The 27,828-nt window shown below is 44.6% G+C and overlaps 1 protein-coding gene across 1 annotated transcript in view; it reads left to right on the top strand.

Moving 5' to 3' along the window:
* LOC126249227 (uncharacterized) overlaps window positions 1-27,828 on the top strand; it is a 300,476-nt gene that overhangs the window by 130,630 nt on the left and 142,018 nt on the right. The window contains exon 2 of the mRNA XM_049950883.1: window positions 20,838-20,922. Coding sequence (XP_049806840.1) covers window positions 20,838-20,922 — 85 coding nt within the window. The remainder of the gene's footprint in view (window positions 1-20,837; window positions 20,923-27,828) is intronic.

Raw genomic sequence — 27,828 nt, 5'->3', positions numbered from 1 at the left:
GAACATTATTGCGGACACCTGCATCGCTTTATGCTTGAAGTCTTCCACTACGGCAATGACATCTTTCAGCAGGATAACTCTCAATGTGGCAAAGTCAGAATCGTGCTACATTGGTTTGAAGGGCATTATAGTGAACTCACATTGATGTCTTGGCCAACAAATGTGCCTGATCTGTATCCACTGGACCACATATCGGGCGCCAGCTGTGTGCGAGTGAACAACCATCCCGTAATTTGCGGGAAGTGCTTGACCTGTGTGTAGACGTTTGGTGCCATTTACTTCTGGAATCCTGTCAACGACTTTTAGAATTCATTCCAAGCAGAATCTTTTTGCGTTTTGTTTGAAAAATGGAACAACACAATACTGAACAGGTGGTCTTAATCTGTGTGTACCGCTGTCAGCCGCAAGCCACAGCTGCTTCACGGGAACCGCTCTTTGACTGCGATGGCCGCAGCCGCCAGCAGTGTAATAGAAACGGCACCTTTATCAGTGGCTGTTTGAGATAGCGGAGCAAAACAGCCGTGCCAGGCCCACTGCAACTGTCAGCGAGCTTCTTTCACCCACGCTACTATAGTTACGACAGTAAGTTGCAGACGACGCTTTAAAGCCAGTAAACTAACAGTGATCTGTTTTGGTTGTTTGTATTGTTTACCTGGCGACAATTAATTTTACGGGACACAGTCTCTGAAACTGGTTGCGAAAATGCGCGGGAAATTGAAAAGGCTAACCCGTTAAGGTGTGTTCACACGATCCCTCATTACTGTTCGACTTTGCGCATGCGCTTACATTCCCAACAGTCTATGCACGTACGCGTATTTGTGCATGCGCATTTTTCTCAAATTGGAGGGCGGGCGTCATAGCGCCCTGTTTGGCAGGCTACCACCATCTGTGCCCCAAGTGTATTCCATAGTGTATTGTGTTGAAGTGATGCTGTAAGGCAATTTATGTGCTATAAATTAGCCGGCCGCTGTGGAAGAGCGGTTCTAGGTGCTTCAGTCCGGAACCGCGCTGCTGCTACGGTCGCAGGTTCGAATCCTGCCTCGGGTATGGATGCGTGTGATGTCCTTAGGTTAGTTAGGTTTAAGTAGTTCTAAGTCTAGGGGACTGATGACCTCAGATCTTAAGTCCCATAGTGCTTAGAGCCATTTGAACCATTTGCTGTAAATTGCAGACTCTAAACAAAGTGCGTTGAAATTTATGAATCATTACACAGACCCGCTCGTAGGTGCAACCACAACGGAGGGGTATCTGTTGAGAGGCCAGACAAACGTGTGGTTCCTGAAGAGGGGCAGCAGCCTTTTCAGTAGTCGCACGGGCAATAGTCTGGATGATTGCTGATCTGGCCTTGTAACACTAACCAAAACGGCCTTGCTGTGCTGGTACTGCGAACGGCTGAAAGCAAGGGGAAACTACAGCCGTCATTCTTCCCGAGGGCATGCAGCTTTGCTGTATGCTTAAATGATGAAATGACGATGGCGTCTTCTTGCGTAAAATATTCCGGAGATAAAATAGTCCCCCATCCAGATCTGCGGGCGGGGACTGCTCACGAGGACGTTGTTATCAATAGAAAGAAAACTGGCTTTCTACGGGTCGGAGCGTGGAATGTCAGATCCCTTAATCGGGCAGGTAGGTTAGAAAATTTACTAAACTGATTCAGAAAGATGTAGGTTGCAGTAGGTACTGGGAGATGAAGAAGCTTGCACAGGATAGAGTAGCATGGAGAGCTGCACTGAGGAGCACAACAACAACAACAATACACAGACAAAGACATATCGTTTGGAATGATTATCTAAATAAAAGGTTGAGAATTGGTGCCCTGAACGAGTATTAGATAAGAACTCTCCCATCATATTACTGTGAAGAATACGATTCGTCTCGAAGTAGGAAAACATAGAAGAAGAAGCGTTGAAATTTATGAAAGGTGCACATTAAAATTGCATTCGAATGTTCATTTTATGTCAACGTAATAGCACAACTGAAGAGCCTGGCGTCTGAACAAAAGAAAACAAGGGATAAGTGGAGCTCCTCAACAAACTGCCAGAAACTGAAACGAAGGATATCGATAACGGAAAAAATACACAATTTGGAAAACACATCCTCCGTTCTAGTGGATTCTGATGTCTACAGCATTCCTGAATTTGTCGAGTCTGAGGATGTTAACACGTAAACTTTTCCGATTGAAGTTGTGGAGGCAACTTTGTGTGAAATAAAACGCAAATTACGTATTAAAAGAGAATTACACTTCACATTACGATGAACAACCTCCCTTAAGTATCTCTCAGTTTCAGGAATACTCACTGAGCCGCTTTGTTTTGAAATGCGAAATAAATAGCTGGAACTGGTATATAAGTCGCCGGTTAGCACCTAAAGATATGTTATTGCTAGCCTCATCGCTGCAGTTTTCCACTAGAAAAACTAAAATCTCGTTGTGACCTCTTTCTGAAATTTGCGAACGCTAGCCTCATCGCTGCAGTTTTCCACTAGAAAAGCTAAAATCTCGTTGTGACCTTCTTCTGAAATTTGCGAACAGAGCGTGGCCGTCACTTTGTATATCTCGTATCTGTGTGATTTAGATACTGTTTACCTTAAGTCATCTTTAGCAGACTGTTTGAACAATAAGGCGACGTGTGGACACGAGAACACGTGCGCTATTTCTACTGATTTTGGTGCATGCGTTTCAGTTCCCGTGCGTTTGCGATTGCTCACGAGGAAAGAGTCATCGCGTGAACAAATTGTCTTCAATCAAACCCAATACCGCTCGTTGACGGGGAGCGTGTGGACGTTCTAGAACTGAAGCGCACAGCTGTAGCTGCCGCAGCGGTATTGTGCGCACTGCCAACGTCACCCCTACCATGCTCGAGTGTCAGTCACTTACTGTTAGTTAATTTGATAGACACATAGTTGTAGTGCTGCCGACTTCACACTGGCAGTTGCCCCATTTCCCGGTCTGACACACACAGCGACAGACGGTCCAGCTTAGCCCTTCTCGCGTGAGAACTACCAGTACTATCGAAATAGAAACTTCCTGCAGACGACAGCTCTTAATAAATTACATACTGGGCACAGTCCGACAATAATAAGTAACAGGCGTGATCAGAAATATCACATATTTCCACCATCGGTGTGAGCCTTGTTGTGCGAGGTTTACGTTGTAACACAGGTGACACGTCCTATGCTAACAGTCTTCTTCAACGCAGTAGGCACCTAGGACACCACGTGCACACCTTTGCCGTGGTGACTGGAGCTATGAATGTACGTATGTACATGATTCATTAGCAAGAAATGAACTTAACGGTAAGCGCGTTATTCGACTTCTCGACAATAAAAGAGAAGGGGATTGGTAAAACTAAATAATGTGCTGAATGAACTTTGTTGGTCATATGCAGTACAGTCATAGTCTGTCAGTAAAGAATATTCAGGAGATTGTTTGCTGAGTGACGAGAGACTGGGAAGCAACGAGTAATTTTGGTTTGGATTCAACTGAGCTAGAAGTAAAGAAAGTGTCACAATCTGTGGAAGACCCCATCTCACGAAGGTAAAGGCCGGTAGGAACAGAAATGGAAGAAAACACGGCAGTTTCCCTGCTTAAATACATTAATACGTGAACCACAGCCACCCTGGAGATAGTGGAAACACTAAAGGTTTTAAAGACGAAAAGATAATGGGAAGTAAGTATATGCAGATAACAGCGCCGTTGTATTTTGTACAACACTTGGCTTATTTTAACTCCCATCGTTTCCGGTCAGCTTCTCGGAATACTGGCGGCTGCTATTCCTTATTCCTCGCGATAATACTGTTCTTGCCGTCTGACCCTCTCCACTCCCGTTTTGCGCTTACTTTACTGCCCATAAACAATTTAGCCAGTAACTGCTTTTATGTTGTATGGAATACAACGCGCGACCGCTCTCGTTCTGAGTGTTTTCCGTCGCCTTTATTCCTCACTACACAGTTTCTTACGTAATGTAAGTTGTGGTGTCACCGCCAGACACCACACTTGCTAGGTGGTAGCTTAAATCGGCCGCGGTCCATTAGTACATGTCGGACCCGCGTGTCGCCACTGTCAGGATCGCAGACCGAGCGCCACCACAAGGCAGGTCTCGAGAGACGTACTAGCACTCGCCCCAGTTGTACGACGACATTGCTAGCGACTACGCTGATCGAAGCCTTTCTCTCATTTGCCGAGAGACAGTTAGAATAGCCTTCAGCTAAGTTAATGGCTACGACCTAGCAAGGCGCCATTTGTACCATTGCATGTATCTCAAGATAGTCTCACTTGTATCATCAAGAATGCTGTATACCAAAGGACGATATAAAAGTTAAGTGTTCTAGTAGCTACGTTCTTTTCTTTATCACATTCATTACGAATCCTGTTCCAGACTTCGCGCCAGTCGGCGTGTGTGTACGTGCGCCCTTTCGGCTACCCGTCACTGTGGACTGGCTGCCTTGTCAGTCCACTACATAAGTACAATTCTTTTTTGTTTCTTCTTGTTTTTAGTGTTAGTGAGTAGATTAGCACATATTCAGAATGTTTTTATTAGGTGGAGCCCGGTAAAACTTGAAGATATTCCTAGGATTTTGCATGAATTAGAAGAAGCAGAGAATGAAAGAAAAACTCAAAAGCAATCAGCTCGAAATGTTGGGGAAAGCTATTGCGTGAGAAAGAAATAACAAACGTTGACCACAATTCCAAAGCTGAACTTCAGGGTAGTGATGGAGAGGACGATGATGGGACTCGGCTGAAGATATTTATGTTGGGAAGGATAAAGTTACGAAATGGTGCAAATGAAGTTTATTCAAATCTTCAAAAATTAAGAAAAATATAGTAGAAATTTTACCTGATGCAAAGAGAATACGTAGAAATTCCGTACCTCAAGATGAAGTATTTTTGAAACTTTGTTCTTTTTAATATTATACAATTTGTTAATACAACTATATACCCAAAAACACATTCCACTTCAAATGAAAAATGGTTAATATGTTACTCGACACATTTAATCTAAAATAAGACCAATAATTGCATCAAGACAACGTACTGTATTTTGTGCAACGCGGACCGCTCATGTGACAAATACTGGCGCGACCAGTGAGTGGTTAATAATTAGCGTATTCCTAGTAAAATTAATACTTACCGTACTATAAAATCAAAACCGGAAGCTAAAATAAATATAAAAACAAAATACTAAGGTAGTGCGTTCCTAGACTATTGGTAGTGGTGGACTGAAGAGAACCCTGTAGTTACAGGAACAAGTGTTTGTGATCTGTTACCCAGCTCTTTCGTGTAGAAATGAGAAAGAAATATGAAGACAATTTGATAAATGATAAGGAAACTCCACTATACGTACACAATTCAAGATAACAGAAGTTATTTCATCGTGTAATATTATCTTGCTCTGGCGATCATAAGCAACAATCTCTGCCATGTTTAAGGTTACCTCGTCTTGTTTATTGAAACATAAGAAGCAATATCGGAAGTCTTCCTAGCACTTGCTACAGTACCTTTCCCCTACTTACTGCCCATACAGTGACCGGCACATTCTTCTACTGTTTTACGATGAACCCGCTGGTCTATCCTTCATTCAAAATGCCTGGTTAAGCGAACGTTCCTAGCATTAGAAAAAGAACTACAAACTCAGAAGAAGAATCATCTCACACTTCGAATCATATTCTCCACATATGAAGCCATAAAATAGGTTTAGAGATGTGCCACATAATATCCATATTTTTATTTATACGTCTCTCATAATTTTTTGTCTGCGTTAATATATATATATATATATATATATATATATATATATATATATATGAAAACTATAAAATGTCATTCCACGTAAATTGGCGGAGCCTCTGTGTTAGATAAGAAAGCGTTGTGTTCCCCTTTTGTATATGCATGTGGACAAAGAGGACAGTCAATTAACATACACACAGTCAAATATCACAATAACTTTCATAGGTCTCCATTCCTGTGCCGGAATTAAACACGCGTGAACTAATTACACTGAGGTGACAAAAGTCATGGGATACCTCCTAATATAATGTCGGACCTCATTTTGTCCGATGTAGAGCAGAAACACGACGTCGCATAGACTCAACAAGTTGAACGTTCCATGCAGAAATATGGAGCCATGCTGTCTCTATAACCATCCACAATTACTAAATTGTTGCCGGTGCAGGATTTTGTGCACGAACTGACCTCTCGATTACGTCCCGTAAATGTTCGATGGGATTCATGTTGGGGGATCTGGGTGGTCAAGTCATTCGCTCGATTTGTCCAGAATGTTCCTCAAATCAATCGCGAACAACTGAAGTCCATGAAATGGCGCAGTGTCATCCATAAAAATTCCACTGTTTGGAAACATGGTGCACATGCTGGCAATGGTATCCAAATAGCCGAACGTAACCGAGGACCCAGTCCATTCCCTGTAAACATAGCCCACACCATTATGGAGCCATCACCAGCTTGCACAGTGCCTTGTTGACCACCTGGGTCCATGGCTCTGTGGGGTCTGCGCCACAGTCGAACCATACTATCAGCTATTAACAACTGAAATCGGGACTCATCTGACCAGACCACAGTTTTCCAGTCGTCTACGGCCCAACCTCAGGAGAGGTGCTGCAGGTTAGCAAAGGCACCGCGTAGGTCGTCTGTCGTAGCCCATTAACGACAAAATTTCGTCGCACTTTCCTAAAGGATACGTTCGTCGTACGTCCCACACTGGTTTCTGCAGTTTCACGCAGTGTTGCTTGTCTGTTAGCACTGAGAATTCTGCTCTCGGTCGTTAAGTGAAGGGCGTCGGCCACTGGGTTGTTCGTGGTGAGAGGTAATGCCTGAGATTTGGTATTGTCGGCACACTCTTGCAACTGTGGATCTCGGAATATTGAATTCCCTAACGATTTCCGAAATGGAATGCCCCATGCGCCTAGCTCTAACTACCATTCCGCGTTTGGAAACATTTTTACATCAGTCGCGTGAGTGCAAATGACAGCCCCGCCAATGCACTGCCCTTTTATATGTTGTGTACACGATAATACCGACATTTGTGTATGTACATATTATAATAATGTCGAGTGGCTAGGGCCTCCTGTCGGGTAGACCGTTCGCCCGGTGCAGGTCTTTCGAGTTGACGCCGCTTCGGCGACCTGCGCGTCGATGAGGATGAGATGATGATGATTAGGACAACACAACACCCAGACCCTGAGTGGAGAAAATCTCCGACCCAGCCGGGAATCGAACCCGGGCCCTTAGGATTGACATTCTGTCACGCTGACCACTCAGCTACCGGGGGCAGACTATGTGCATATTGCTATCTCATGACTTTTGTCATCTCATTGTATGCAGATGTGACTCTTGAATGCCAAGCAGACAAAGAAGCATCCGAAAACACTGGGCTGCGCTATATGGCAAGTCTGTAGGTCTCGAACTCTGAACGTTCTAATTACAGTTATTACAACACTCGACCACTGGGAACACCTAGATACTCGGTACACACAAGTTTGACATAAGGTCGGCAGAGTGATGACACGGGGTCTGTTTCCATTGGAAGCAGAAGTAAATTCGATCTGAACTTCAGACGGAACTGCGGCGCTCGTCCCGTGCGGTCGTATTTCACAACCGCTGAGCGGCGGCGGCGACTCACAATTCCTGGAAGGCGAGGGTCAAACTTCATCCGGATTGCCGCCGCCCGTGCCGCTGCTTTAACATGCAGCATCCATGCTTTGGTCGACTGCTGGTGTCACATTACCGATGATCGACGACACCGCAGATGGAATCACTGAAATGACAGAAAAGGGACAGTACTCTGCAGTTGTTTCCAGCGCAGTGTGGCCGAACAGTACATAAAAACTAAGAATAAAAATGTTAAATTGTGAAGAATCCGACATTATTTAATGGAAAGCAGAACTAATATACAGTGTGACAATTGTTGACATTGTTGAACTATATGAACTGAAATCGTCATAACTTCTGAACGGTTTGCGTTAGGACGTTCAAGCTGCTCGGTTGTCCGCGGGGCGTGATGGGAATTATTATGCGCTGTATGGTTTGGTTTAGCGACGAAGCCCCCTTTCATTTGGATGGATTCGTCAACAAGCAAAATTGGCTCATTTGGAATCCGCATTTCGCGATCGAGAAGTCTCTTCACACTTAACAGGTGACTGCATGGTGTGCAATATCGTCACGGAATAATCGGTGCTGTCCAAAGCTACCCAGATTTCGACAAGATGTGGTTCATGCAAGATGGAGCTCGATCTCATCGAAGCAGGAGAGTATTTTATGTCCTGGAGGAGCACTTTGTGGACCCCAGTCTGGCTCTGAGGAACCCAGAGGCCACTGGCATGAGCATAGATTGGCCGCCGTTTTCTCCGGATCTGAACACATGTGACTCTCTTTGTGAGGCTATAGTAAAGACAAGGTGTACCGAAATAACTCCAAAAGCATTGCTGAGCTAAAAACAGCCATTCAGGAGGTCATCGACAGCATCGATGTTCCGACACTTCAGCGGGTCACGCAGAAATTCGCTATTCGTCTGCGCCACATCATCGCCAATGATAGCAGGCTCATCGAACATGGCACAACCTAAATCGGAATATCTGTAGGGACGTTTAGATGTGAATAATATGTGTGCACGCCGTAGTTTGTAACTAGTTTACATTTTTCTGCATAAGGTTCAATAAATGTCAACCTGTACTTAGTATTTTTGAGAATCCAATAGTGAGAGATTGACCCTAATTTGAACCACCTGTATGAATCGCGTAACATGGAGAAAATGCTTATCTAGAAAATTCGGAGGAATGTCATTGGACATTGCAGCTCACCGAACGGAATTTATACTGAAGGGCCAAGGAAACTGGTATAGGCATGCGTATTCAAATACGGAGATACACTATGTGATCAAAAGTATCCGAACGCCACCAAAAACATACTCATTTCATATTAGATGCGTTGTGCTGCACCTACTGCCATGTACTCCATATCAGCGACCTCAGTAGTCATTAGACATCGTCAGAGAGCAGAGCAGGGCGCTCCGCGGAACTCACGGACATCGAACGTGGTCAGGTGATTGAGTGCCACTGGTGTCATACGTCTGTACGCGAGATTTCCACACTCCTAAACATTCTTAGGTGCACTGTTTCCCGTGTGATAGTGAAGTGGAAACGTGAAGGGACACGTACAGCACAAAAGCTTACAGGGCGACCTCGTCTGTTGACTGACAGAGACCGCCGACAGTTGAAGACAGCCGTAATGTGTAATAGACATCTATCCAGACCGTCACACAGGAATTCCAAACTGCATCAGGATCCACTGCAAGTACTATGACAATTAGGAGAGAGGTGAAAAAACTTGGATTTCATGGTCGAGCGGCTGCTCATAAGCCACACATCACGCCGCTAAATGCCAAACGATGCCTCGCTTGGTGTAAGCAGCGTAAACATTGGACGACTGAACAGTGAAAAAACGTTGTGTAGTGACGAATCATGGTACATAATGTGACGATCCTATGGAAGGGTGTACGTATGTCGAATGCCCGGTTAACGTCATCTGGCAGCATATGTAGTGCCAACAGTAAAATTCGGAGCCGGTGGTGTTATGGTGTGGTCGTGTTTTTCATGGAGGGAGCTTGCACCCCTTGTTGTTTTGTGTGGCACTATCACAGTACATTGATGTTTTAAGCACCTTCTTGGTTCCCACTGTCGAAGAGCAATCCGGGGATGGCGATTGCACCTTTCAACACGATCTAGCACTTGTTCATAATGCACGGCCTGTGACGGAGTGGTTACACGACAGTAACAGCTCTGTAATGGACTGGCCTGCACAGAGTCCTGACTTGAATCCTATAGAACACCTTTGGGATGTTTTGGAACGCCGACTTCGCGCCAGGCCTCACCGACCGACATCGATACCTCTCCTCAGTGCAGCACTCCGTGAAGAATGGGCTGGCATTCTCCAAGAAACCTTCTAGCACCAGTTTGAACGTATGCATGCGAGAGTGGAAGCTGTATCATCAAGGGTGTGGGTGGGCCAACACCATACTGAATTTCAGCATTTCCGATGGAGGGAGCCACGAACTACTTGTAAGTCATTTTTAGCCAGGTGTGCGGATACTTCGTATCACATAGAGTATATAAACAGGCAGAAAATGGCGCTGCGGTCGGCAACGCCTATATAAGATAATAAATGTTAACAGTAGTTACACTATTGGCCCTTAAAATTCCTACACCACGAAGAGGACGTGCTACAGACTCGAAATTTAACCGACTGGAAGAAGATGCTGTTATATGCAAATGATTAGCTTTTCAGAGCTTTCACACAAGGTTGGCGATACCTACAACTTGCTGACATGAGGAAAGTTTCCAACCGATTTCTCATACACAAACAGAAGTTGACCGGCGTTGCCTGGTGAAACGTTGTTGTGATGCCTCGCGTAAGTAGGAGAAATGCGTACCATCACGTTTCCGAATTTGATAAAGGTCAGATTGTAGCCTATCGCGATTGCGGTTTATCGTATCGCGACATTGCTGCTCGCGTTGGTCGAGATCCAATGACTGTTAGCAGCATATCGAATCGGTGGGTTCAGGAAGGTAATACGGAACGCCGTGCTGGATCCCAACGGCCTCGTATCACTAGCAGTCGAGATTACAGGCATGTTATCCGCATGCTGTAACGGATCGTGCAGCCACGTCTCGATCCCTGAGTCAACAGATGGGGAAGTTTGCAAGACAACAACCATCTGCACGAACAGTTCGACGACGTTTGCAGCAGCATAGACTATCAGCTCGGAGACCATGGCTGCGGTTACCATTGACGCTGCATCACAGACAGGAGCGCCTGCGATGGTGTACTCAACGACGAACCTGGGTGCACGAATGGCAAAACGTCATTTTTTCGGATGAATCCAGGTTTTGTTTACAGCATCATGATGGTCGCATCCGTGTTTGGCGACATCGAGGTGAACGCACATTGGAAGCGTGTATTCATCATCGCAATATTGGCGTATCACCCGGCGTGATGGTATGGGTTGCCATTGTTTACACGTCTCGGTCACCTCTTGTTCGCATTGACGGCACTTTGAGCAGTGGACGTTACATTCCCGATTTGTTGCGACCCGTTTCTCTACCCTTCATTCGATCCCTGCGAAACCCTACATTTCAGTAGGATAATGCACGACCGCATGTTGCAGGTTCTATACTGGCCTTTTTGGCTACAGAAAATGTTCGACTGCTGCCCTGGCCAGCACATTCTCCAGATCTCTCACCAATTGAAAATGTCTTTTCAATGGTGGCCGAGCAACTGGCTCGTCACAATACGCCAGTCACTACTCTTGATGAACTGTGGTATCGTGTTGAAGCTGTTTTACTCAATGCCCAGGCGTATCAAGGCCGTTATTACGGCCAGAGGTGGTTGTTCTGGGTACTGATTTCACAGGATCTATGCACCCAAATTGAGTGAAAATGTAATCACATGTCAGTTCTAGTGTAATATGTTTGTCCAAGCAGTACCCGTTTATCGTCTGCATTTCTTCTTGGTGTAGCAATTTTAATGGACTGTAGTGTAGATCGGTATCTGCTGCTACAATGGCAGGCTATCAATACTTAAGTGAGTTTGAACGTGGTGCTATAGTCGGCGCACGAGCGATGGGACACAGCATCTCTGAGGTAGCGATTTAAAGTGGAGAGTCTCCCGTATGAGCAGTTCACGAGTGTACCGTGAATATCAGGAATCCGCTAAAACATCAAATCTCCGACACCGCTGCGGCCGGAGAAAGATCCTGCAAGAACAGGACCAACGATGGCTGAAGAGAACCGTTCAGCGTGGCAGAAGTGTAACCCTTCCGCAAGTTGCTGCAGATTTCAATGCTGGCCATCAACAAGTGTCAGCGTGAGAGCCATTCAACGAAACATCATCGATATGGGCTTTCGGAGCCGAAGGCCCACTCGTGTACCCTTGATGACTGCACGACACAACGGTTTATGCCTCGCCTGGACCCATCAACACAGAAATTGGACTGTTGATGACTAGAAACATGTCGCCTGATCGGACGAGTCTCGTTTGACATTGTATAGAGCGGATGGACGTGTACGGGTATGGAGACAATCTCATGAATCCATGGACCCTGCATGTCAGCAGGGGACTGTTCATGCTGGTGGAGGCTCTGTAAAGGTGTGGGGCGTGTACAGTTGGAGTGATATTGGATCCCTGATAGGTCAAGATACGACACGTACGTAAGCATCCTGTCTGATCACCTGCATCCATTCATGTCAATTGTGCATTCCTACGGACTTCGGCAATTCCAGCAGGACAATGCGACACTCCACAGGCCCAGAATTGCCACAGAGTGTCTCCGGGAACACTCTTCTGAGTTTAAACAGTTCCGCTGGCCACCACACTCCACAGAAATGAACATTATTGAGCATATCTGGGATGCCTTGTAACGTGCTATTCAGAAGAGATCTCCACCCCTTCGTACTCTTACGGATTTATGGACAGCCCTGTGGGATTCATTGTGTCATTTCCCTCGAACAGTACTTGAGACATTAGTCGAGTCCATGCCGTGTCGTTTTGCGGCACTTCTGCGTGCTCGCGGGGGCCCTACACGATATCAGGCAGGTGTACCAGTTTTTTTGGTTCTTTGCTGTATTTTGCAGAAATCGACGTGAGTTTGACTTCACCAACGTTTTATTGTGCTAGAAACACTTACAAAGTTGTGAGTTTACTAATTTTAAGTATGCAAATGAAGTTGTTGTCTATGTGAATGTAGATCCGAGAGCTTTTGATCCAAGTAGTTGTTGATTTCCCCACTAATGGAACCATTGGTGGACCTATTGTCTTATTTCCTCACGTGTTGCTGTGTCGATGCCTTTGAATATTGACTGAATTAGTGGAACGCCGTTTCTTGGCGATTTTATTCCTTACTCAGTCTTTTGACAAAAATATAAATAGCAACCAACACTGAAAAATTCGTAAGCACCGACACACGAAACACGGCAGTAAGGGCAAATAAAAAATTACGTCAGGCTGCAACCCAGTAACTGGAAAACTTTTGAATCAATGAACAACCTGTATTTAAAGAAACTCGCAATCAGGTGGTAGTGACGTGAAGGGTGTTCTGTGTGCATAAAGGAGCCTGATGACTCGAAATGTAATCCGTAACAGCAAATAACCTCACCGTACAAAAAATTAGTCATTCCTAGTATCGTTTAATACCGTGTAATTCCGCCCCTGGACTTGATAACCTCCTGGCTTCGGTTAGGAAGTGAGTCCACAAGATTGTGCAGGTACATAGCATCCAGGTTCAGCCACTCACTGAGCATTTGGTGGCGCATTTTATCCAACTTGTGGGGATGCTGATGTCGGCATTTTACCCGCTCCTCCAATATGTCCCATTGATTTGCTATGGATTTCAAATTACGTGGTTTTGCAGGCAAATCGAGATGTAATACGGTGGAGGAGTGTTGAGCTAACCAGTCACACGTTCTTCCAGTCTGATGAACTCTGCTGTTGTCGTCTTGAAAAATAGGAGTATCAATAGCATACTCATCATGCCGATGTTGGCTGTAAAATCAACATCTGATTATTCATAATGTTTAAATAAATATTCTGGTTCATGTCGGTGATCACCTCAGTGAGCAGCCCCAATTCATGATAAGAAAACGATCCCAAAAACGTCACAGAACAACCTCCGGCTTGAACCTGTCTTTTCACACATTTACGATGAAATGCTTCATTTGGCCTTCGGTGCACGCGACGACGTGTGTCATTTGAAAATAGGTTAAAACATGATTCGTCAGGCCACACTGCGTTTCGCCAGTCGGCTAATGTCCACGTTTGATGTTTTCTAGCCGACTTGTAAAGGCTTAACGATTCTAATGAAATGATAATTAAATGGACACCCTAGCTGCAAACAGGCGTTGATGTACTTCATTGGAGACATGTTGAAAATGTGTGCCCCGACCGGAACTCGAACCCGGGATCTCCTGCTTACATGGCAGACGCTATATCCATCTGAGCCACCGCGGGCGCAGAGGATAGTGCGTCTGCAGGGACTTATCCCTTGCACGCTCCCCGTGAGATCCACATTCCCAACACGTCCACACCACTACATTCGTAGTGCGCCTAATAGATGTTTGCCCATCATACTCATTACTCGTGGCAGCGTGTGCGTTCGCACAAGAAGGTCAATGGCCGGGAAGTCATATTTTAACTATATATGACGGTAGTATCTGTTCCCGAAAGAACAGTTACCGTGGATGACCATGCAGCTTTGCTAGAAATGAAATGATAATTAAATGGACACCCTTGCTGCAAACAGGCGTTGATGTATGTACTTCATTGTAGTGGTGTGGACATGTTGGGAATGTGGATCTCACGGGGAGTGTGCAATAGATAAGTCCCTGCAGACGCATTATCCTCTGTGCCCGCGGTGGCTCAGATGGATAGAGCGTCTGCCGTGCAAACAGGAGATCCCGGGTTCGAGTCCCCGTCAGGGCACACATATTCAACATGTCCCCAATGAAGTACATCAACGCCTGTTTGCAGTTAGGGTGTCCATTTAATTATCATTTCATTTCTAGCAAAGCTGCATGGTCATCCGCGGTAACTGTTCTTTCGGGAACAGATACTACCGTCATATATAGCTTAACGATTCATTTGTGCATGTGCACTGGAGTGACTAATTTTTTGTCTGGTAAGCTTCGGGACTGATGACTGGGCCGTACCGCGGCTCGCGTTAGTGCTGTTTGTAGGTTTCCGTCCTCTGTTGTAGGCCAGACCGTATCGTTTAGTTGACATGGTTGCGGTTGTTTGTCTTCTTCTCGTGTTGAATGGCGTCACTTGGTTTCGCAAGCGTTGTTTGTCCACTAGTGGCAGCAGTGGCTGTTATCGATATGTAGTGACTGTGGCCCTATCTCTGGTGCGACGTCATGGTTCTTCCGGGTCTAGTCAGTGTGCAGTTCGGTTGGAGACTGAGGAGGAGCCAGGTCCACACAGGGCAAGAACACGCCGGGACCGCTGGCGGCGTGCATGGACTGCCGGATCGGAGGCCTGTGGTCACGAGGGTGCACGATCTGGTCGTAAACCGGATCCTGCAAGCTTTAAGTTAAGTGCATTTGGATTCAAGTAGAGAAATCTCCACCATTGTGAGATCTTGCGATTCTCCAGTGACTTGGGTTCGTGTTGTTGCTCGCAGTGTTGCCGAGGCGAAGAGCAGCGAGTGGAGTGCTTGGGTAAGGCGGACCTGATTAGCTTTCCTGGACTTCTAATTACTGTTTATTGCGTTCAGTTTATTACTATTTGTTAAGTTCAACCAGCGGTATTTTTCCTGCCTCGTGGCCGCTAATGCACTACTTACCTGCCATGGGGGTTATTGTATGTAACGGCAGTGTACGTTTCCTCACCCTGCCGCTGCTGTCCGGTGAGGCGTGTAGTTTTGACAGCCTTCTTGATTGTAGGTTGGTTGGCGATTCTTCTACTCTGGTGGTAGTGATTCCTTTCTCGTTCTGGGCGCTCTAAGCACAGTATTCTGCGGGCGGAATCCAGGCCGCCGGTTCCGGCTTTGGCGTATTTTACGTCTTTGCATTTGGTTTACTGGATGTCAGGTAGCTTCAGCAAGATTATCATTAGTCATTCGTTAGACTGCCACTAGCATGAGTTACCATCTTCTGAAGTGAATGCAGCTCTTGGCTGCCTATCTTATCGCTCGCGAAAGTGTTTTTTGCTGGACCTATTCAGAGGTCGCTCCCTGGAGCACCGTCTGTGACTGGCCCTTGTGTTTTATTATTGTATTATTTACTGAAATACCTTGAGATGCCTACATTAAAGGTATTGTATGTTTCTAATTTTTTTTATACAAGTGCTATTCTTGGTGTTACAGCAGGTTTAAATGGTTTGCTACCAAGTTTGCCATCATTTTGTCTCACCCATTTGGTGATCAGTTGTTTGTTTTTTTAAATTAACCTTTGCTATTGCATTGCTGCTTTACAGTATGTTTGTTAACTTTTTTTTTATAATTGCCATTCTTGGTGTTAAAGGCCTTCAGCCGTGACTGTGGTTACTTGCCTTAAGATTCTAATTGGGATCACGTTGGCTTGTTTTTAAAACGTATTTGCTGTGTCTGTATTATATGCTCATTTGGTAAATTGTAACACACTGAAAGCACCATTAATTACACAGTTGTTTATTCCTTCATTAATAACGTGTGATATCTTTATTTATTGCTGAGTCTGGAATTAGAGTTTTAAAATAAACGTGTATAACTGCAAAAGGGAACCAATAGCAACTGATTACGGCCCCGTCCACAATCGTAACCGAATCCTGCCTTCCTTGACTACCAGGTTTCAATGACCTCACTGTTTAGTCCCCTAACTCCCTCAATCAATCACTCAATCAATCCGCTACGCTTACCAATTTCGAGAACACATAAATTATGCAAAACAAATTCCTCCGAATGGCAAAATATACACCCAGTTATATATATAAATCTCCAAAGCCCGAAAATTCATGTGACAAATCAGCAACAGGCCGACTTCGTGCCAGGCCTCACCGACCGACATGGATAACTTTCCTCAGTGCAGCACTCCGTGAAGAATGGGCTGCCATTCCCCAAGAAACCTTCCAGCACCGGAGTGGACGTATGCCTGCGAGAGTGGAAGCTGTCATCAAGGCTAAGGGTGGGCCAACGCCATATCGAATTCCAGCAATACCGATGAAGGGCGCCACGAACTTTAAAGTTATTTTTAGCCAGGTGTCTCGGTACTGTTTATCACATAGTGAATACCGTAGTGGCAGAGGCGCACTCATAGTACGGAGCCGCTGGAGGCGTGGCTCAGCGGACGCACAGCGTGTGTTCCGCCAAATCCCACGCAGCCTCTATCAGCGTCTGACGGAAACTTCCAGTTCCATTGCCAACTTTGACGCCGGTAGGGTGATATCGATACGTGATTCCACAATTCGGCGTAACGAGAGATATGCATGACTTCAGACTGTGAAGCGAAATGGCTGCCATCCTTCGAAAGAAGTGAAAAAAAAGGCTCTGAGCACTATGGGACTTAACATCTATGGTCATCAGTCCCCTAGAACTTAGAACTACTTAAACCTAACGACAGCACACAACACCCAGCCATCACGAGGCAGAGAAAATACCTGACCCGCCGGGAATCGAACCCGGGAACCCGGGCGTGGGAAGCGAGATCGCTACCGCACGACCACGAGATGCGGGCCGAAACAAGTGAAATAGCTGCCATCTTTAGTATCATAGGCCTCCTATTGTGATCTGTGCGGTCAGATTCCAATCCGGAGCGGTTTTCTGTAGATTTTGCGTATGTCTTTGTTTCATGACACACGAACCAAAAATTGTCGTGAATCTTCACCAGTCTTTCTCGTATTTGATATTTGTTATGCTCATGTAGCCATATTGCACGTGTCCCAAACGTCTAACATTTTATTGACTACTTCATAATGAAAAATTACTCACACTTGTTAATATTGCTTATGTAATTGATCGATCGTTAAAACCTATAAAGTAGATTTTCTTGCTGAATTTTATTCAACGAAATTATCAGCGCTAACAACGATCATCATTCAGTCCCTGTAACGTATGTTGTCACTTCATCTTGCTTCTTATACACGGTACCAGCAAGCTATAATGCAGCAGTTTAAATTCAGCAGACAGGTTTCTTTCACGCAAAGGAAACGTGTAACGTGATAAGCTGTGTGCTCAAAAGTTCTAAGGTGTAGTAAATAAAAAAAAAAAACGTCCGGATCACAACTTTTTATTTACCGACAACCGGTTTCAATCTGCACTGCAGATCATCTTCAGGACTGGCGCTGCAAAGTGGAGTTTGTCAACGTTGTGTGAAACTTGCTCTAATGAGTAACAAGTTCAACGTACCTGTTGCTGTAAACCGTTGAAGAATCATGTAGTATGAACATACTTATACTACAGAAAAGTAGTTGTCATATCTGTCAGATTGCGTCTTCGAGAAACTTCCATTCACATTAAAAATTTAAACAACTAACGTCGTGAAAGGAAGGAAGTTTACTCTTTGACATCCTGACGACGTTCAGGTCATTAGAGACTAATTACAAAACGAATAAACAAAGATCAGGTAATAAATGGCTTCTTATTTAAGCAACAACTCCCCTTCTACCTAAAGTAATTTAGAGAAACATCTACATCTACATCTACGTTTATATTCCGCAAGCCACCCAACGGTGTGTGGCGGAGGGCACTTTATGTGCCACTGTCATTACCTCCCTTTCCTGTTCCAGTCGCGTATGGTTCGCGGGAAGAACGACTGTCTGAAAGCCACCGTGCGCGCTCTAATCTCTCTAATTTTACATTCGTGATCTCCACGGGAGGTATAAGTAGGGGGAAGCAATATATTCGTTACCTCATCCAGAAACGCACCCTCTCGAAACCTGGCGAGCAAGCTACACCGCGATGCAGAGCGCCTCTCTTGCAGAGTCTGCCACTTGAGTTTATTAAACATCTCCGTAACGCAATCACGGTTACCAAATAACCCTGTGACGAAACGCGCCGCTCTTGTTTGGATCTTCTCTATCTCCTCCGTCAACCCGATCTGGTACGGATCCCACACTGATGAGCAATACTCAAGTATAGGTCTAACGAGTGTTTTGTAAGCCACCTCCTTTGTTGATGGACTACATTTTCTAAGCACTCTCCCAATGAATCTCAACCTGGTACCCGCCTTACCAACAATTAATTTTATATGATCATTCCACTTCAAATCGTTCCGCACGCATACTCCCAGATATTTTACAGAAGTAACTGCTACCAGTGTTTGTTCCGCTATCATATAATCATACAATAAAGGATCCTTCTTTCTATGTATTCGCAATACATTACATTTGTCTATGTTAAGGGACAGTTGCCACTCCCTGCACCAAGTGCCTATCCGCTGCAGATCTTCCTGCATTTCGCTACAATTTTCTAATTCTGCAACTTCTCTGTATACTACAGCATCGTCCGCGAAAAGCCGCATGGAACTTCCGACACTATCTACTAGGTCATTTATATATATTGTGAAAAGCAATGGTCCCATAACACTCCCCTGTGGCACGCCAGAGGTTACTTTAACGTCTGTAGACGTCTCTCCATTGATAAGAACATACTGTGTTCTGTTTGCTGAAAACTCTTCAATCCAGCCACACAGCTGGTCTGATATTCCGTAGGCTCTTACTTTGTTTATCAGGCGACACTGCGGAACTGTATCGAACGCCTTCCGGAAGTCAAGAAAAATAGCATCTACCTGGGAGCCTGTATCTAATATTTTCTGGGTCTCATGAACAAATAAAGCGAGTTGGGTCTCACACGATCGCCGTTTCCGGAATCCATGTTGATTCCTACATAGTAGATTCTGGGTTTCCAAAAACGACATGATACTCGAGCAAAAAACATGTTCTAAAATTCTACAACAGATCGACGTCAGAGATATAGGTCTATAGTTTTGCGCATCTGGTCGACGACCCTTCTTAAATACTGGGACTACCTGTGCTCTTTTCCAATCATTTGGAGCCCTCCGTTCCTCTAGAGACTTGCGGTACACGGCTGTTAGAAGGGGGGCAAGTTCTTTCGCGTACTCTTTGTAGAATCGAATTGATATCCCGTCAGGTCCAGTGGACTTTCCTCTGTTGAGTGATTCCAGTTGCTTTTCTATTCCTTGGACACTTATTTCGATGTCAGCCATTTTTTCGTTTGTGCGAGGATTTAGAGAAGGAACTGCAGTGCAGTCTTCCTCTGTGAAACAGCTTTGGAAAAAGGTGTTGAGTATTTCAGCTTTACGCGTGTCATCCTCTGTTTCAATGCCATCATCATCCCGGAGTGTCTGGATATGCTGTTTCGAGCCACTTACTGATTTAACGTAAGACCAGAACTTCCTAGGATTTTCTGTCAAGTCGGTACATAGAATTTTACTTTCGAATTCACTGAACGCTTCATGCATAGCCCTCCTTACGCTAACTTTGACATCGTTTAGCTTCTGTTTGTCTGAGAGGTTTTGGCTGCGTTTAAATTTGGAGTGAAGCTCTCTTTGCTTTCACAGTAGTTTCCTAACTTTGTTGTTGTACCACGGTGGGTTTTTCCCGTCCCTCACAGTTTTACTCAGCACGTACCTGTCTAAAACGCATTTTACGATTGCCTTGAACTTTTTCCATAAACACTCAACATTGTCAGTGTCGGAACAGAAATTTTCGTTTTGATCTGTTAGGTAGTCTGAAATCTGCCTTCTATTACTCTTGCTAAACAGATAAACCTTCCTCCCTTGTTTTTATATTCCTATTAACTTCCATATTCAGGGATGCAGCAACGGCCTTATGATCACTGATTCCCTGTTCTGCACATACAGAGTCGAAAAGTTCGGGTCTGTTTGTTATCAGTAGGTCCAAGATGTTATCTCCACGAGTCGGTTCTCTGTTTAACTGCTCGAGGTAATTTTCGGATAGTGCACTCAGTATAATGTCACTCGATGCTCTGTCCCTACCACCCGTCCTAAACATCTGAGTGTCCCAGTCTATATCTGGCACGCTTAAGTCAGGATTGTCAGACCATGATTTGAACGCTGTTCCTTGTGAATAAAAAGGATGGAAGATCGGAGTTTAAAATTCAGTCGACGACGATGTCATTAAAGGTGATTCGAGGATACGAGGCCAGTGTCTCAACTAAACTGCCAAATAGCTCGGTAGCTTAAGACGGAGAGGAATAAAAATTAAGCTTAGTTACATTTTCAGCAGTCATTTTATTACAAGTAACATGCTCAAAATCTGGCTAAAGAAAATGATTTTGCGATAAAAGAAATTAAATGTAAGAAATGTGGGTCGTGTGTTACAGGTAGAGGCGGATGTCCCACTCTCTCCCGGGTTCTTCGCACCATACGGGAAGTCTGGACGGAATCCGACGCCAGCTCCCTCGACAGGTAAGTGTTTATTCCTGGCATGGAAAAACGAATAATCTTACATGAACAAAGTAACTTCTCGTCTTCGTTGCAAGCTTGACATAGACAAAGAAGCTGATCAGACCCAAAGAAAGGTACACTTACCGATCACAGAATGTGTTTCAGCGCTCTGTAGTAAAAGATATTTGTTTGTATTTTTCCATTTAGGTCAAACTAATGCTAAAATTCTGACCTGGTCTCTCTTCCAAACACATCTTCCACACTTTTGGAACAATCTGAGAAAACTAAAAGACAGGCATGTCAGCTGAGTTATTTTCGTATCCCGTGCTGAATAGATGAACAGTTTTCCCACGTTCAGATGATATATTTGTGGTTGTACCGTACATCTACACTTTTCCCTCTCCCCCCTCCCCTCCCCCAATTATTTGCCTCTGAAGCTGAATCCTTGTGGTTTCTAAATAAACATCAATTAAGTACATTAAATACACTTGCTTCAATATACAAATAAAAACGGGTAAATAGTATTTATTTTTCTCTGTAAAAGTTTTAGCAACTGAGCTCCTCACAGTCTTTCGTCACTATGCTAGCTACAAACGTTTCTTTGTTTTTGTTTTTTAAAAACCATATACAGTTTTTCTGTCAGGAGCACCACCACTCTCTTTCGTAACCCGTCCAAAGTATCAGAATCGGGCTTTGCAGAAAATAGAGTTGGTAGGTGGACGTGTAACAAATGTAGACAAGATGCCTGAGCTTCTTAATATTTATCTCTGAGTGGAACTAGCTAATCACATATTTTCAAATAATCTGAGATTTCCGCCTAGGTAGCTGTGGGATCAGCGCAACAGATTGCTAACCGAAGGGGTCCGAGTTCGATTCCCAGCCGGGTCGGAGATTTCCTCTGCTCTGGGACTGGGTGTTGTGCTGTTCTTATCTTCGTCTCGTCATGACTGACACGAAAATCGACGGCATGGAGTCACATGACAAGTCTAAGCCTATGTACTTCATACCAGCTTACGGCTCGACCCTAATGAATATTCTGAACTGTCGAAGCACACTGTCGTATCGTCTTTCCACTGTTGAGGTGGTTGTATGGGCACTTAACGAAATCAAGTGGATTTAAATAAATAAATAAATAATAAATTGAACGTTCTCAGCTCGACGGGTATTTTAATCAGAAAACCATTTACGTAACCGCTCATATTTGTAGGAACTGTTTTTCAGCATATCTTCTAAGACACAAAAAAAGATTACAATTTCAGAAAAATTGGATGATTTATTCAAGAGAAACAGCTTCACTAATTGAGCAAGTCAATAACGCGTTGATCCACCTCTGGCCCTTATGCAAGCAGTTATTCATCTTGGCACTGTTTGATAAGAGTTGTAGGATGTAGAGATGGGTCGTTCGCGAACTAACGGGTCCAAAGGAACGGTTCATCAAGATGAACGGAACGAGTGATGAAAGAATTTTAAGGAACGGTCTTTCATAGTTCACTTCGGTCGCGGCTTTCTACTTATAGTTCCCGGGAACGGGAAACGGTCGGTATCATTCCCGCAACGGCACGTCGGCCGGTCTCGTTCCAGCCTCGGTCCCGTTCCCACCCTGTCTCGGTCTCGCTCGGCCGAACTCGTCCTTCTTTGCGTGGCCACTCGTCGCAGTTCCACTGCCGACTGCTCATAGTTTGTTCAGTATAAAGTCGTTCGTTTCGTTCGCTGCGCACGCCCATTCTAGATCTGTTTCACACCTTTTTTGAACTCTGAACTTCTGGTTCTTTTCGTATTCTATTCACCGTCCATGACCAGTAATTAAAATGCATTTTATAATTACGTAAATTGCATATAATTACGTGGTATGTAATACATATATCTTTTCAGGTAACAAAATGGCATATCAGACTTCACTATTTCGATAAACAGCAGAAGAAATACTTGTAAAAAGGCAAGATTTTTTAATTACACATGCAAAGGAAGTCGTCACGGCACACATGAGTGGCCATTTTCCGTCTTTTTTCGATACAAGGTAAAAAAGCATGTTTATTGTTATGGAAGGCAGACCGACTTACAGCCGAATGAAGTCCGTGTTCCATAATTGAGGGTCTAGTGTCATATGTTGTAAACACATATTATTCCAGTGGTACAAGGTGGCGCACGAAAATTCGGCCCCGAGTACTGGACAGCTCATTGTCGCCTACCAATCGTCATCTGTTGTTTCGAAGTCGTTGTTTGCATTAGCTTATTTTTTATTTCTTCACTGCCTAATTATTACGTGTTTATCTATACTGCTCGTAGCGGTCAACAAATCCTGCGCATTTGGCGAGCAGTCTGTACTCGGGGCCGGTTTTTAGTGCGCTCAAATGGCCCTAAGCACTATGGGACTTAACATCTGAGGTCATCAGTCCACTAGACTTAGAACTACTAAAACCTAACTAACCTAAAGACATCAATCACATCCATGCCCGAGGCAGGATTCGAACCTGCGACCGTAGCAGCAGCGCGGTTCCAAACTGAAAAGCCTAGAACCGCTCGGCCAGAGTGGCCGGATTTTCGTGCGCCACCTTATATTATTTCACTGCGATCAACCACATGACGCTACAGTTGGCTAAACGAGAGGTTTTGTAGAATCACGAAAATTAAAAGTGTGTGAGAATTCTGTTATGAATAAAAATTCTGTACTCCAGTGCGGAGGCAAGTGCCCCCTCTTAGCGCCTTCCATATTCAGTCACCTATGCTACTAATTTTCAGTTTTTCATAAGAACCGTATACCAAGCACAAATGAACGGTGAACGAGTAAAAATGAACCGTTCCCAAAAATGAGCGATGACCAGTGAACCAGTTCCCGGGGATGAACGAGTCTGCCCATCACTAGTAGGATGTCCTCCTGAGATATATCGTGCCATATTCTGACCGATTGACTTGTTGGATCGTCAAAATCTCGAGCTGGTTGGAGGGCCCTGCCCATAATTCTCCAAACGTTCTCAATTTTGTAGAGATCTGGCGACCTTGCTGGCCAAGACAGGGTGTAGCAAGCACGAAGACAAGCAGTAGAAGCTCCCGCAGTGTCCGGCGGACATTATCTTGCTGAAATGTAAGCCTAGGATGGCTTGCCATGAAAAGTAACAAAATGGAGCGTAGAATACCGTCGACGTATCGCTGTGCTGTAAGGGTGCGGCGGATGACAACCAAAGTGCTCCCGCTATGAAAAGAAATGACAGCCCAGATCACCACTCCTGGCTGTTGGGCAGTATGGCGGGCGACGCTGAGGTTCGTATTTCACCACTGTCCGCAGCTTCTCCAGACACGTCTTCCGCCCGGAATCTCGTAGACTAGAGTAGAACTGTCTTCAGTGATGAGTCGCGCTTCGAAATGAGCTGCGATGACCAGCGAAGACGTGTCTGGACACGCCCCGGACAGCAGTGGGATACCAGCCTGACTGTCGCCAGCCATACGGCCCGATAACCATGAGTGATGGTCTGGCTGGGGTGCTCTTCCTTTTCATAGCAGGATCCCTTTGGTTGTCATCGCAGCACTCTTACGGCACAGCGGTACGTCTACAATATTCTGCGCCCCGTTTTATTACCCTTCATGACAAGCCATCCTATGCTTACATTTCAGCAAGATAATACCCGCCCACACTCGGCGAGAGTTTGTACTGCTTGTCTTAGTGCTTGGCGAACCCTGCCTTGGCCAGCAAGTTGACCGGATCGCTCCCTAATTGAGAACGCTTGGAGCATTATGGGGAGGGCCCTCCAACCATCGCAGCACCCTTACGGCACAGCGGTACGTCTACAATATTCTGCTCCCCGTTTTATTACCCTTCATGGCAAGCCATTCTATGCTTACATTTCAGAAAGATAATACTCGCCCAAACTCGGCGAGAGTTTCTACTGCTTGTCTTGGTGCCTGGCAAACCCTGCCTTGGTAAGCAAGTTGGTCGGATCGCTCCCCAATTGAGAACATTTGGAACATTATGGGCAGGGCCCTCCAACCAGCTTGAGAATTTGACGCTCTAATGTGCCAACAGGGCAGAATTTGACACGATATACATCAGGAGGACACCCAACAACTCTATTAATCAATGCCAAACCGAATAATTGCTTGCATAAGGGCCAGAGGTGGACCAACGCGTTATTCACTTGCTCACTTTGTGAAGCTCTTTCTCTTGAATAAACCATTCAATTTTTCTGAAATTAAGATCATTTGCGTGTCTGTACATGTACATCACATCTACCGATTTCCGTCCCATTCGTAAATTTATCTATTTATTTATTCTTAGAATGTAATTTAGCTTGCATCGGTTTGAAAATCAGCCTTAGCCGATTACTTGATTTTTTATTTAGTGACGTTAATCGCTATTTCACATCTGCAAACAACAACAATCTAGTTGCGTAGTAGATGTTGGTTAGTGTCCAGTTAGTAACCTCTGGGTTAAGCTTCAGACCTCACTAGAACAGATCGGAGGAGGGCAAGATCGAATCACGTCTCTAGAGTTCAGACCAACATTGCTTAACGCCATGGAGGTCAATATGCTCTCCACCGATGCCCGGACGTCGTCACGGTATTCATAGTCACTTAAGGGTTGTTTCGTGAACATTTTCATAACAAATTTGAACCAATTCAACCGAAAAAAATTTCGTATAAAAATTGGTAGCTCGTGCAATACTTTCGTATGCACTAACGTTATAAGTATGCCGTGCTAGTCCAGCAAGTATCCAGAAGAACTTCTGCAGTATTTGGAAGTTAGGAGAGAGCAGCTGGAAGATTGAAACTCTGAGGCGGGTCGTGATTCGTTCCAGGACAACTCTGTTGGTAAGAACATTACACGCAAAAATTTAGGGTCGAGATTCGAGTCTTGGGCCTAGTACACAGTTTTGAGATGTCACGAAGTACCTTCACTACCTATACTCTGCTGCAGAGTGAAAGATTTAATCCATCTTGTAAACTAATTCGCTCACCGGGAAGCATCACCTCAACCAGTCTTCCAATGAAACGGAGTCGTGCATTTACTTTCCCTACTAAAAAAATTCATATGTGGTATACTGCTCTACCTCGCTCCAAACAGTCGCGCCGTGGCATTCAAAAGTCGTTGCCTCTAGAGAGCTGTCCCTCATATTAAAATGAAATAGCAAATGGACATTAGTCCAGTTACGCGTATTATGTAAACTTTTATTTCCGAACTGCCTGCCCGTACAGCAGGTGTCTATTGTACGTCAAGTCCTTCCTGATACCACAACTAGAGATATTAACACTCTACACGAAACATGAACAGCCACGAACAATCTTGGAGCTCTGCCGGTATTATCGACTAACAAGGAAACATCACCAACTTTACTTCTTATTTTAAGGTGTAAAAAGTACACATGCAAGAATTCAGCCCCAGCAATCGATCCCGTCCGAAAAAGTGGGCCATTATTCTGATCGTACACAGTTATGACCTGAAAGCACAACTTTCGAACACACGCACGCATTGCTTGTTTGTCACTGCTCCACCCCACTCTGTCCGCTTCATACCTGAACACGATTAACTTGACGGTGGAGCGGGTAGAGGTTTGTAGTTATAATGCCCGTGAACCCACCAGCGTTATTGCAGCACCTCCAAGGGCGGTACGGAATATCGGTCAAATTGCAGCGCTTAAACGTCCAAGAACGAGAACTCCTGAAAATGGTGACTGGTAAGCACCTTTATATGTGGCTACTGCCTAAATTTTATACAAGGCAAACGACAGTTTATGGGGCTTATTTTGTACTATTATTTATACAAAAACAGGGTACGCATCAACGAAAGCTTTCTAAGGTCAAGACAGACTGCCTGCATAAATTTAATAACGCACACAGCAAAATGATGACGATCTATGACGTTAATATGCGGTAGTGGGGCCTTCGAACTACACTGAAGGTAGCAGTAAATTTATTTTGGAACATCTGATAGGTGGATGCACGCTTCCAAGAAGAAATACGTTATTGTGTCGCGAAAAATAACCCATCTTGCTTCAACTAAAAAGCAAGGTACGAGACATCCCTACTTACTGCTTGTGAAACGTTTGTCACTGAAACGTGAGCTAGAGAGAATGTGCACAATATAAGTCACAGCAGATTTAATTTAGAAATCACGTTCAGTCGAACTCTTGCCAAAAAAGGACCGAAATACGTCGACGGAGCCGTTTAATCCGTCAGTAACACGACGCACAGCTACACAAAAATGCCAACGGTATCTTGTTGTTGTCTGTCTTTGTAGTTTTAAAAGGGCGACCGCGGCGTTTGGCCCGCGAATCAGTCAAAGTTTGTTTCATGCCGACGATAATTTAACAGTCACCTCATTTACTGGAGAAGTCAACAAAGAACATTTATGGATGTGGCGACGGAAGGTGTTTTCTGAAATCGTACAAGATGACAGCAGAACACTTTTAATCGTAGATTCATTTTCCGGCCACAGAAGCTTCTCAGTGCATGAAGAGAACGGAGAAGAAGGCCCTGCAGTAAGCGTGTTGATGATATCAACAGATGGAACAACATACTCTCAACCTTTGGATGTATCTGGGTTTTGTCCGCAAGTTTACCATCTCGACACGACTTCTGGGCGTCGATATGAACTTCGGCCAGTGTAAGACCATCCATCAAACGAAGTCTCTTATTTACAGACAATTATGGGTATCTTTGTTTCGGACAGTCTTCCAATACGTTTGTTATCAAAGCGGCTACTGCAGTGATCGCCCAGATCACTTTGAACATTCAGTGAAATACCGTTTTGACGTTGGTAACGTGCTTTGTTCAAAAATGCAGTGTAAATGAATGATGCGAATGAGTGTGTCATTAAACAAGTAGCGTTGTGCTGTTTAATTATTAACATCCCTGTTGTGTGTTATTTTCTTTGGATTGTGAAGCTGACACTGTTAAAGTGAAGTACTTTTGCAGGAGTTGCGCTGTTCTTCAATA

The sequence above is a fragment of the Schistocerca nitens genome, chromosome 3 (genome assembly GCF_023898315.1).
Source record: "Schistocerca nitens isolate TAMUIC-IGC-003100 chromosome 3, iqSchNite1.1, whole genome shotgun sequence".
Classification (NCBI taxonomy): Eukaryota; Metazoa; Arthropoda; class Insecta; order Orthoptera; family Acrididae; genus Schistocerca; species Schistocerca nitens.
This window is presented reverse-complemented; position numbering and strand designations above follow the sequence as displayed.